Source organism: Nicotiana sylvestris, chromosome 11, assembly GCF_000393655.2.
Source record: "Nicotiana sylvestris chromosome 11, ASM39365v2, whole genome shotgun sequence".
In the NCBI taxonomy this organism is placed as follows: Eukaryota; Viridiplantae; Streptophyta; class Magnoliopsida; order Solanales; family Solanaceae; genus Nicotiana; species Nicotiana sylvestris.
Genome location: NC_091067.1, coordinates 15,324,119 through 15,337,512, shown reverse-complemented (window position 1 = coordinate 15,337,512; position 13,394 = coordinate 15,324,119). Strand labels below are relative to the sequence as shown.

At 36.4% G+C, this 13,394-nt stretch overlaps 1 protein-coding gene across 1 annotated transcript in view; it reads right to left on the bottom strand.

Annotated features, from left to right (window-relative positions):
* Positions 1 to 13,394, bottom strand: part of LOC104247717 (uncharacterized methyltransferase At2g41040, chloroplastic-like) — a 34,095-nt gene that overhangs the window by 18,354 nt on the left and 2,347 nt on the right. The window contains exon 4 of the mRNA XM_009803802.2: positions 12,181 to 12,262. Coding sequence (XP_009802104.1) covers positions 12,181 to 12,262 — 82 coding nt within the window. The remainder of the gene's footprint in view (positions 1 to 12,180; positions 12,263 to 13,394) is intronic.

Sequence of the window (13,394 nt, the reverse complement as noted above, 5' to 3'; positions counted from 1 at the left end):
CATATGACGTTCCGAAAAGACTGGTTTAGCAGCTACGAGAAAAGTGGAGGAACCGTAGTAATGGGCAATAATGCAACTTGTGCAATAGTTGGCATTGGCTCAGTTCGGGTTCGCTGCCATGATGGAATCGTGAGGACTATTACACAAGTCCGTCATGTTCCTGATCTGAAGAAGAATTTGATCTCCTTGGGTACTCTGGATGAACAAGGCTACAGGTACATGAGCGAAGCAGGAACTATGAAGGTGACTAAAGGTTCTTTAGTCATGCTGAAAGGCAAGCTGGAGAATGGCCTTTACACATTGGCCGGAAGCACCATTGTTGGCTCTGCAAATGCATCTACAGTGCAGTTATCTAATGATGACAAGGCAAGACTATGGCACATGAGACTGGGTCATATGAGCGCACGTGGACTGGAGATGTTGAGCAATCGTAAACTTTTGGAAGGTGAGAAGATCAGCACGCTTGACTTCTGTGAGCACTGCGTTCTAGGGAAGCAGAAGAAGGTCAGCTTCAGCACTGGCAAACACAAGACAAGAGGAGTGCTAGACTACATCCATTCAGATTTATGGGGTCCTTCTAAACTTCCATCGAAGGGCGGAAAGAGGTATTTAAAGAGTGGAAGATTTTGGTTGAAAATCAAATGGAGCGGAAAATCAAGTATCTTCGCACAGACAATGGCTTGGAGTTTTGCAATGAAGAGTTTAATGAATTCTGCAAGGTTCATGGGATCTCAAGACATAGGACTGTCAGGCATACCCCACAGCAGAATGGAGTTGCCGAGAGAATGAACAGAACTCTTCTTGAAAAGGCTCGTTGTATGCTCTTACAAGCCAAAATGTCCAAAGTATTTTGGGCTGAAGCAGTTCACACTGCTGCTCATATTGTCAATCGATCTCCAGCATCGGCAATTGACTTTAAGACTCCGAATGAGGTATGGTTCAGGTGAACCCTCTAACTATTCATACTTACGAGTATTTGGGTGTCCAGCTTATTATCACGTTAATGAAGGAAAGCTTGAACCAAGGGCTAAGAAGGCCATATTCGTAGGGTATGTGGATGGAGTAAAAGGGTACAAACTTTGGTGTTTGTCTTTACTCAAATTTATAGTTAGTAGAGATGTCACCTTCGATGAATCCTCTATACTTGATCCCCGTAAAGTTTCCGTGGAGTTTTCAGGAAACAAGAACAACGAGCAGGTGGAGCTTCCGGTGGAGCTTGCCAAGGAAAAGGATCAAGAGACTCAGGTTAAAGATGAGTCAGAAGATGTAGGCGTTGAAGAACTTGCTGTCAATGAACCATACACAATTGCGAAGGGGAGGGAGAAGAGGCAGACACGAGAACCGGAACGCCTTATAAATCAAGCAAACTTGATTGCATATGCGTTCGTAGCTGCACAAGAAGAGATTAAAGATCTGGAGCCCTCCTCGTATATTGAAGCAACTTCTTGCAAGGATGCCGCACAATGGCGGTTAGCCATGACTGAAGAGATGGAGTCTCTTCACAAGAATCAGACATGGGTCTTAGTGAAAAGACAAAAGGGGAAGAGGACAGTTGGATGCAAGTGGGTCTACCGAAAGAAAGAGGGAATTTCTGAAGTGGAAGATGTTAGGTTCAAGGCGAGATTGGTTGCAAAAGGTTTCAGCCAAAAGGAGGGAATTGACTACAATGAGATTTTCTCTCCGGTCGTGAAGCATAGCTCAATTCGCGTGCTACTAGCATTGGTTGCACAATTTGACTTGGAGCTTCAACAGCTTGATGTCAAAACTGCTTTCTTACACGGTGATCTAGAAGAGACAATCTATATGGATCAACCTGAAGGTTTCCTAGCTGAGGGAAAAGAAGATCACGTATGCCAACTAAAGAAGTCTTTGTATGGTTTGAAGCAATCCCCTAGACAGTGGTACAAGAGGTTTGATGCATTCATGACTACACATGAATTCTCAAGGAGTGCATTTGATAGTTGTGTGTATCACAAGAAGATGTCTGGTAACTCAATGATTTATTTACTGTTGTATGTTGATGATATGCTTATTGCTGCTAACAACATTACAGAGATAAATGCTTTGAAGAAACTATTGAGTAAGGAATTTGACATGAAGGATTTAGGAGCTGCAAAGAAAATCCTTGGTATGGAGATTTCAAGAGAAGACGATGTTGTACATCTTTCTCAGAAGAGGTATATTGAAAGGGTTCTCGAAAGATTCAATATGCAAACGTGCAAGCCTGTAAGTACACCATTAGCTCCTCATTTTAAACTTTCAGAGTCACAAATGCCTCAGTCCGAGGATGAGGTGGAGCATATGTCAAAGATTCCTTATGCCAGTGCAGTTGGTAGTATTATGTATGCTATGGTATGCACACGTCCAGATATTGCTCAATCTGTAAGTGTGGTAAGTAGATACATGTCCAACCCAGGAAAGAGGCATTGGGAAGCTGTCAAGTGGATATTGAGATATTTCAAAGGAGCTTCTGGTGTTGGTCTTACCTTTCGAAAAAGTGGTACAGGTATTTCAATTCTCGGTTATGTGGATTCTGACTATGCAGGAGATCTTGACAGAAGAAGGTCCACAACTGGATACATCTTTACCCTCGTTGGCAGTGCCGTCAGTTGGAAGTCGACTTTGCAGTCGATTGTCGCTTTGTCTACGACAGAAGCAGAATACATGGCAGCAGCGGAGGCGGTAAAGGAAGCTATCTGGTTGAAAAGTTTAGTAGCGGAATTGAGTTTGGTTCAGCTGGAATCAACTCTTAGATGTGATAGTCAGAGTGCTATTCATCTAATGAAAAATCAGAGATTTCATGAGCGCACTAAACACATTGATGTCAGATTTCATTTTATTCGAGATGTTATTGATGAGGGAACTATCAAGGTCGTGAAGGTTATCACAGATGATAATGCTGCAGACATGTTGACCAAGATAGTCCCGCTCGCTAAGTTTGCACACTGCAAGGACTTGGCGGGGGTGTGCATCAACTGATGCAACTCCGAAGAGAACAGTTGCTAGGTGGAGGTGGTATGTTCAACAATGGTTTGATTCTTCTTGTTTCTTACAACGGGGTTGCCCAGTAAGCTTAGAAGTTTTGGCCAGAGTTGTTCACACGCTCGAAACGCAAACCAAGGTGGAGATTGAAAATGTTGGTTTATGTTTAGTTAACAATGGCATGCTGAAAATGTTGGTTTATGTTTAGTCAACAATGGCATGCCAATTGGAAGAGTTGGTGGAAAGAGTTGGTGTGGATGCTAGGAGGAAGCTTCCTCCTTTGATGTCACCCATGACATCAAGAGGAGGTAGTTTGATGTCAGCAATGACATCAAGAGGAGGTCTTTACCTCTATAAATAGATGCACTCCTTCACTTGTAGAAATCATCCCAAAATAATACAATACATTGTAGTGAGTAGAGAGTTAAGAGAGAAATTCTCTTAAGTGTAATTGGGAAATCTCCCCTTCCTTTGTTAATATTAAAAGGGCAATTGTTCTCTGGTGGACGTAGGATTATTTTGATCCGAACCACGTTAAATCTTGTGTTCTTTCTTTTACGTTTCCGCTAACACAAGCCTATACCCTTTTGTTCTTAATTGACATTGTTTTGATCCTTTTACCTCTTAAAGCACTTTAATTATGAGAAGAGCGCTAAAAGAAGTAAAAAGGAAATAAGTGTGGGGTGGCTTTTGAGTGGAACCAATAAAAGGATGAAAAGTGCACTTATGTTGTAAACGAATACACCACTAGCAGAAATTGAGTGACAAGAAAAAAAAAAAAAAAAAAGATGATTACATTATGTTTTGCTCTAGCTAGTGGGAATGAATTAATAAAGTGCTTCAAGAAGAAGGGCGTATTTGTGGGATGATATTGTGTATGAATGAGAAGTGGGTTGAAGAATTTACGCTGAAAATTGCTCGTGTGATGTGTTAAAGTGCTTAGGGGTTGAGTCACTATTCCTAAATACATCCTGCTCGTCCCTTAGCCCACATTACAACCATGAAAAAGTCCTAATTGATTTTGGATCGAACTAATCTACCTCAGTAGATATTTACATTAAGGGCAAGCTTATGGTACCAATTGCATGCATGTGACCTCTTTTGTGAGAGTGAGTAATTTCCTTGATATATGTGAATATATGAATTGAATGTGGTGGATTGAACTCAGTTTTTGTTGATGTAATTGTGAGGGCATATGAATCGTGACGGAGAAGCAAGTCTTGATTTCTGTGTAGAGTACTTTGAGGAAATGTGAATATTGCATGGCACTTGAGAGTTGACTTTGAGGCTAGGATTGTTCACTGCTAGGCGTAATACATGTACATTGTTCTAGGTGTAATGCGTTAAGGGAAATGGTTGAGTGAAGGATTCTCTAGAGAATATAGTTGATTGCTCGAGGACTAGCAATGAATTAAGTGTGGGGTGTTGATAATAGGCGAAATCTAGGTGATTTAGCTATTGTTTATGCTTCCGCTTGATTATATTCCGATGTCATATTATGGTCAATTGATGAGAAATAGGCTCTAATTGTGATATGTATACATTGCAGGATTAGGAGCCTAAATGATGCTTTCAAGAGGAGATTGGAATGATTTATGAGCAAGAACAACCCCTAGGAGTCGAGTGTGCGCAAGGACGAGACGGAAAAATGGACAAAATCGAGCTACTGAAGCGCGCGAACTACTGCGCTAACTTCCAAACTTCGCGCGATAGTTCGCGCGTGTCCTATCCGGAGGGACTTTATTTGGGGGTAAAATTGGAATTCCTTCTTAATCCCACTCAATTTACATAAAGCAAAAACTCCATTATTGGAGAGATCAGATTTTAGAAGAAGAAATAATTTTAGAGAGAGAGTGAAGAGAAGACTCAATCTTGAAGTGAAGAAAAGAAGGGGATTACAATCTTGAAGCAAGAACTAAAAGAGTTTTTCTAAACTTTCTTCTTGTATTTACTTATATTATGTTTAAGACTTTTATTGTTGATATTTGTATAATTATGAGTAGCTAAATACCCAAGTATTCTGGGGTTATGGGTGTTAGATGATTATGTTGTTTGAAGCTTAAATTGATGATCTTGAATTTATCATTATGGGTTGTTTATTTGATTCTGCTGTTAATTATTTTACTGCGTAGCTAACAGTAAAATACTATTTGCGAATCTTGAGTTAAACTTGAAAAAGGAAATTCTTGATTGCATATAGAATCAAATAGAGCAAGATCCGGATCCTGGGCATCGGGTGAAAAATTCGCAATTAAGATAGAACTATACTTAATTGTCTTGCTTGGTTGAGAGATAGGATTTGTAAATGCATTTGAGTTAATATTAATACCATAGAAATATAGGTATTAATTTAACTTGAATAGGCGCATAAGAAATTGACAGATTCTTATGGGTATTATTAACCCTATAATCAATAACCTAGATAATTCAATAAATTATATTTAAGCTAAAAGCGTAGCATGATCTCTAGCAAGCCCATGCTCTCTTATTAATTGTTAAAAGAAAATTGTATACGTGGTGTAGTATTATTGTTAAATTACCAGTCAAGTTTTAAGTTGGTTATGTATGTATTTTGTAATGAATTAGCTTAAATCGATAATTGTTTGAGTTTGCATCAGTTGACAAGTTAATCACAAGTCCTCGTGGGAACGATACTTTACTTATTACTATATTACTTGTAGATCGCGTACACTTGCGTGAGTGTTTTGGTCGCAACAATTATCATTACGAAAGGTGCGGATAGAAACCCCAAATTGATTTTGAATTTCAGCATGGAAGGTCTAGAAAATAAAAAACAACTCAGACCGATTTTTCATCAAAAATATCCAAGTGCACCTGGAATAATCATCAAGGAAACTGACAAAATAGCGAAATTCCAAGGTAGAACTGACCCGACTAGGACCCCAAACATCTGAATGGACTAAAGTAAAAGGTGACTGCTCTATTATCAAGACGCCGAGGGGAATGAGAGCGGGTATGCTTACCGAGCTGACATGACTCACTCTAGAGTGGACAAGTGAGATAAGCCAGGTACCATTTTCTGAAGTTTTGACAAACTAGGATGTCCCAACCGTTTATGTAATAAATCTGGTGACTCGGTAACGGGACAAATTATTAAAGGAAGACAAGATGTGAGTCCATGTTACCATGTTAAGCGAAGGAAGCACAGCATAAGCGAGAGGAAGTATCCTCCGTGAGCTTTTCTGAGGTTCAAGGCTTAAGCGCACCTAAATGAGCCTTTGACAACTATGTAATCAACTTTAGAATATGAGAGCAATAAACATGAAAGAACTCACATCAAATAACTAACTCTTTTGCAAACTAAGATGTCAACAACAACATACCCAGTAAAATCCCACTAGTGGGTTCTGGGCAAACTAAGATGCCCTTTAAAATATTTTGCATGTTATCATTATTAATGATAATATCCAAAGTGATCGAATATAGCTTCTTATCTATGCCCAACTCTTTCAAACAATCATATATAGTTGCAACCGATTCAACTGTACGAGAGGAATCAAATGACAAAAATTCAGAATTTTTATGAACTAACCTCCAGTTTTCATCAACATAATGGGCCATTAAACAAAGATAGCCTTCAGAAGTGCTTGTTGTCCAACAATGAGTTGTCAAACAAACTCGATTAGGAATCTTAGCAAAAGCTTATTTTAATTTTTCCTTCTCACTAAAATACACTGATTGAAAAGCTGCAACATAAGTGTTCCTAGAAGGCATCATTACTTTCGAACTTGCATAATTTGTCCAAACTCTACTTCCATCATACCCAATAAAAGAATATGGCAAATCATACAGAATTAAAGCTTCACCAAGCTTTTCACAGGAAGTCAATTGGCATATTTTCTAGACTGTATTATACCTTGTTGATCAATAAACGTTTGACTCAAATCATAATATGAAATCTTTTTACATTAAGTATATGATGATGTACATGTGACACTTCATAGTTTTTACTTGTGGATCACGGAGGTAAACCAACCTTATATTCTTTATGACACCATTTACATATTGCCCTATCAACTCGATTTTCACCTCGGCCATTTTTTCTGAAATAAACCAAACATTCGATGTTAACTGCTTAGGATTTTCCTGTTCAGAGTCTGCATGTTTATGTTCACCTCTAAAGTAGGTTCGTGTGTACTATTTGCATGATTAAATAAAAGACTGAGTTGTGTCATTCACGGGCCAAATCCATTTTGACGGCTCTACCCATAACTGAAAATTAGAGATTAGGATTTATGCCGCTAATCCAACAAGAAATTTGCTACATCTAAGTTGTTCACCTATTTCCTAGTTTAACAAAGCCTCAATCCCAAGCAAACTGGCATCAACTATATGAACCCCCACTAACCATATTTTTACATTTAAGCTCATCTCAAGTAGAGTCGTCAAAATGGGCTTGACTCGTGAAGCTGGCCCAACTAAGCCCTTTATTTAAGTAGGGTTAGGCTAAGGTTTCTTAGTCCCTTTTAGAAGTGAGGTTACTAAGCCTAGCCTCATTTGTCCTGCCAGCCTCAAAGGCTGGGCCGATCCCGTCTTGTGAGGCTAAAGAAAAAAATCCCAAATCAATTAAATAAAAAGCCCAAAAGTGATTCAATGGATTAAACAAAAAGGCAGCCCAAAAGTGAATTAAACAAAAAAAGGAAGAAACTAAGGTATTGGTGATTTAGTCTTGTAGAAATCATATTCATTATTTGTTTTCTTCTTGCCTCCCTGCCCCTTTCTCCATTTTTCCTCACCTCCTCGAGTCCTAGTCATCAGATGACCTCTTAGTTGTTGGTTGTCGATGCTCCTTTAACCACTAAGACAATAGTGCACTTGCTAATCCTAATTACTCTTCGGACAAACATTTCTCAGGTTACATCTCACATATCTTCTTTTTTTCATACTTCTTCGTTGTATTATCGATTTTATATCTATTTCGTGCAAATTCATGTTAAACTGCTCTTCACCATCTTATGTTTAGTTTCTTGTTGGATTTAGGATTTATTTTTTTTTGTTAATTTCTCCTTCTTCATTTCATATAGCTGATTTTGGGATGTCAGTTTTATGTGTATTCATTCCAGTGAATGTGAATGTGATGTCCATTCTGTTTAATTAGTAGAATTATTTTATTTTAATGGATATGAACAAGTTTCTTTTAACTTTCTTTCTGCATATGTCTGCTTGAGAATGAAGAACATGGATTTACAGTTTTCTTGTTTATTTCATTACAGGAAGATCAATGGATGATCATGCCTTGTTTAGGGATGAACAAGCATGGAGAATCTGAACATGAAAAAAAAACAGTTAGCCTCGAGTGCTTGGGTTTATTCACAAAGATTTGCAAAGCTGAAGATGGAGCTTAAAGAGCAATATGTAACGGGTGTAATGAAGAATATAAGGTTGGTTCAACTACGGACCCACGGATAATAACTATGAGGCATCACATTTACATAGTCATATTCCTAAATGTAAAAAAATTCCATATCATTATTTGGTTTAAATGTTTATATATCCACAAGGCAAACTGCAATATAGAGAAATAGACCAATTGACTTCCAGTAAAAAGCTTGTTGAGCAAGTTGGAATTGATACAAATCTTGGTATAAGGTTGGATGTATCAACTAGATGGAGCTCAACTTACTTGATGTTGAGTGCACTTCAGTATGAAAAGGCTTTTGCTAGTCTACATTTGATTAATAGAATTTATGCTTAATGTCCGAGATCCAATCAATGGAGAAAGTCAGAGAAAATATGTGAATTCTTGGAGCCTTTTCATGAGACAACTAACTTGATTTCTAGTTCGAGTTATCCGACCTCCAATTTCTTTTTTATGTTAGTTTAGAGAATTAAATGCATGCCAAAGGAGAAGTCGCATATTGAAGATGTAATTATTAAGGGAATGACTTCAAGAATGCCCTAGGAGGGTTGATAAAACTAATGCACAGTGTAGTACATGCATTTATACCAATCCTTGATCCTCTAAAGTTTTGTTACACTAAGGTGCATCCTACTTCTGCATAAGAGCAAAAAGAATAATGAGAAATAACATGTACAAGCTCTACGATGATTATGCAAACAATCGAAATGGAATAACTGCTTCTACTATTTTGTGTACATCAAGTGATGAAAGAAGTCAATCTAAACGAAAGGGATCCAAATTATCTAATGTACGTAATTTCACTTCACTCTTGATCAAAAAAATTAATGTTCAATATGTTGTAGATTGATACATTTCAACTAAGCAATAGTATTTCCTACTTTTCTTATTATTTGCATTTCATGTTTTTAAGTAATAGGAAATGAAAATGTTTGAGAGTAAATTTGCTCGTTATGCTAGAAAGTCGAAATCGAGGAACCAAAGTTTAAGTATAAGATGCTTTTAGAGATGGATGTTGTCGACTATTGAAACGAACGCGAATAAAAATATTCTGACCTTCCAGTGATAGCATATGAAGTACGCAATGTTCCAATTACCACTGTAGCATCAGAATCGACATCTAGCACAGGTGGTCGTGTTTTCACTAAGAGCATGTTTGGACATAAGAATTTTTTCACTTTTTTCGAAAAATTCTCACTTTTTTTCAAAATCATCGTTTGGTCATAAAATTTTCAATTTTCACTTGAAGATGAATTTTGGAATTTTTCGAAAATTTGAAAACTCCAAAAAACTGTTTTTCAACATTTTCACTCAGATGACTCACAAAACTTAAAAAATAACCCAAAATTATAATCATGTCCAAACACAACTCTAATCTTCAAACACCATTTTCACCTTTTTGGAATTTTACAATTCTTATGTCCAAACGCCCACTAAGTATAGAAGTTGTATCGAAAATGTGAAACTCTTGTTATTACACGAAATTGGTTGCATGGCTTCACCCAACCTATTAATGGTAATATTTTCTATCAAGGTTTATAGGTTTATATATATTATTTTTATTTAGTTATCTGCTAATATTTAACTTACTAATATTTTATGTGAATTGTAGATAACATGAAGCCCTTAAACGCTGACTTTGCCTTCCATGGGATATTCCTACCCCCCCCCCCTTCTCTCTCTCTCTAAGTAGTAAGTCTTCTGAAGTAAATTTTTCATTTTTTTCATGAAATGCTAACTGGTTAAAATTCGTTAATGCCCGCCACCGAATTCTCGGTTATTGCAAGTCATCTCCTTTCTTTCTCTACTCTTACACTTTATATCCTAGACCACCAAATTATATTGTGGTTGGTGCTTCTTGTGGTAAGTGGTATGACATTACCGTCCTTACATACGGTACATATTTCTCTAGTTTAAACCATACCAAATTTCTTAAACAATTATCATAAGTAAAAGTTAAATCATGATAGTCCAATTGGTTGGCTACTTAGAATTTAAGAAGATTATATTATCAAAAAACCAAAAAGCTCGCAATCTCAAAATTATCATAAATTATTGGGGCAAATTAATCTCATTTCCAAAATTTTGCACTATCATAAACTTTGGAATAATTTCAGAGACCTCCCCTCAAATTTTGTTGTATAACACTAACCTCCCTTATGGTTATGATATTACTCTTACCTCCCTTATTTTGATTTTTCTTGTAACAATTCTTTTAACCAATTTATCGCTAATATAAAAAAGTGCAAACTGACTTATTTACCCTTCTAATAAACTTTTATTTAATTAATCTTCTAAACATATCTTTAAAAGATTCTTAAACTTCAACAAGTGTTATTTTTTAAGTAGTTTTTTTTTCAAAGTCTGAACATCCCAATTTTAAAACAAAGAATCGCCTATATATTCTCGCAATCTTCTTCAACAATTCAATAGCCAGAGAAGGAGGATGGAGAAGGAGGATGGATTTTAATAGGGAAGAGTTTCATACGCATGGGCATTGCATTTGGAGTATACTTACATCAAAACTATGTCGTTCCAAACCTCAAAAAACTCATTGAAGAAGTTGCCTATGTTAAAATCATGTTTATTGATCAGATATATTGCAAACCCAATAACGTCACTCAACAAGATCAATTCTATGAAAATTAACTCTAGTCGGGATCATGTCATGCAAAATCTAATGGGAGAATATCTAATCTTTTCTTTTCATTTTGTTTCTTTTTTCTTTATGGTTGTGGGTGAGGTTAGATTTTGGTTTTCTAGAGTCAAAATTTCTACGGGAATCAATATGGTTTCTTCGCTTAATTAGTTCTAGTCTGTCAAAATTAAACTTCATGGAGTAGTATTTTGACTCTGTGATTGATCAATTCAATTAATCTGAAAAGTGGTTTATGTAGAAGTGAAAAGGAAGAAGAACATGGATGATGAACCGCAAATATAAGGGAGGACTTCGAAATCAAGACAATTAGGTTTTTACTCTAAAAGTTTTTGTTAAAGGAGATTAATTAAAACTACTCCCTCCATTCCAATTTAAGTGAACCTGTTTGACTGGGCACGTAGTTTAAGAAAAAATAAAGACTTTTGGAATTTGTGGTCCTAAACAAGTCAAAAAGGGGCCCGGATTATTTGGGTGGTTATTTAAGCTTCTCATTAAGAGTAGAATTGTAAGTTTAAGCTAAATTGTTACCAATTTTAGAAAGAGGTCATTCTTTTTGGAACGGACCAAAAAAGAAATAGGTTCACATAAACTGGAACAGAGGGAATAATTAATTAGAGGAGGTTGATGTTAAAAAATGGCAAATTAGTCAGTTTAAAATTTTTTACATTAATGATAAATATGTAAAAAAATAATTGTTACAAGAAAAATCAAAATAAGGGAGGAAAGTGTAATATCTCAAACTACAACGGAGGTCTCTAAAATTATCCCTTAATCCTTTTACTCAATGAGTGCGACATTATTAACTTTATTTTCTTTATCTTAAATTAGTCAAACAACTAAATTGTGACAAAAGTTAGTAATAACTTTAATGGTTATGTGAAAGAAAAGGGTTTGATCTAGTGGTCAATACCTTAAACCTCCCATGTCCAATATTTCCCCAATGAATTAGCATTTTATTGTATCATGCTTTGTTTAACGAAGCCACTGATTTACTCTAACATGGAAAAGATAATGGATAAGTGACAACCTTCTTTTATATGAAGGAAGGTGAAAGAACTTAGATGTAGTTATTTAACCTGAGCAACAACAAACCTAGTGTATCCCACAAATAGGGGGTATGGGGAGGACGTCCAACCTAAGCAATCAACAAAAAATTTACCTCTTCATCAGGACCAGGAAAACCACTTCGGTTAAAAGCTTGACGCCAGCCTCTCTCATACAAGAATGAAACAAGTGGACTCCTGGAACGATAAGAGCACCAGCAATTAGAAATGAACATCTACAATTATCTAAAAAGAATCAGACGAAGTCTAGAAATCCTCATTGCAAGCTTTTACTAGATGCATCAGGAGACCAACAAAAAGAAGCAGGGGGGGAAAACATCATGAAACTAGATCAAGAGAATTTTCGGCATTTTCATCCGGATAGCCACTAACAGGAATAAAGAAGAAAAGCTTAATCTAACAAAAGAGGCAAAGGTCAAAACCATGAATGGAGGTAAACCAAACTAAATAAACTGTTCTTCATAAATCAACATATTTGACTGCATTACTCGGATGTGATAGTTGCAATAGAAGAATGGGGTAAAAGTTAAATTTAGGCAGATATTTTCAACACTCTAACCAATAAGGCGCTTCCAGTAATAGCAAAGAAAAGCTTAACTTAACAAAAAGAACCCCCAAAAACAATGAAAAGATATTAACCCAGAGAAAGACAAAGGAGGTGCCGAGGTTAGGCCCGACAACAAATAGCTAACAAATTTACTTGCCACAAACTCAATAGCATTTGCAGACAGTCAATTAAAGTAGAGCATAGGGCTTAGAAACTGACACGGAACTGGAAGGAAATGAAAGTTGCATCAAGAAAGTAGCAAGTTCAGGGGTACCAAATTGCTATGATCACAACACAAGAATTGTGGCGGTGGACCTGTGGAAAAGACTCTAGAAGATAAGGGCATTACGATCTTAGAAGAAAGAATATACACACTGCAAATTTAACCCCCTTAGAAAGAAAAATTGTGATGAGAGATTAGACGGAACTGTAGTCCTAAAAACAGACAATTCAGTATATTAGATAATAATTAGTTGGAATTAACGCTTAGTTGTTGTAACACTTGTAAGTCCAAGGTTTGTCCTACTAAAGACTTGTATTCAGTGTAGGGAGTGAGATCTAGAAAACCTCTAATTTTAGAGAACCTCCTAAATTGAGCTAAAACAGATTTAGTATAAGAACGAAATGAGCTCAAATAGAGCGAAATAGATTCAGAAGATTCATATAGTCAACCACAACTAATTTAGGATTGAGGCATAGTTTATAGGTTTCAATTAATGCTTTTTATAGTAACAAGCAAGAAGAAAGATCTAAGGATGAGAT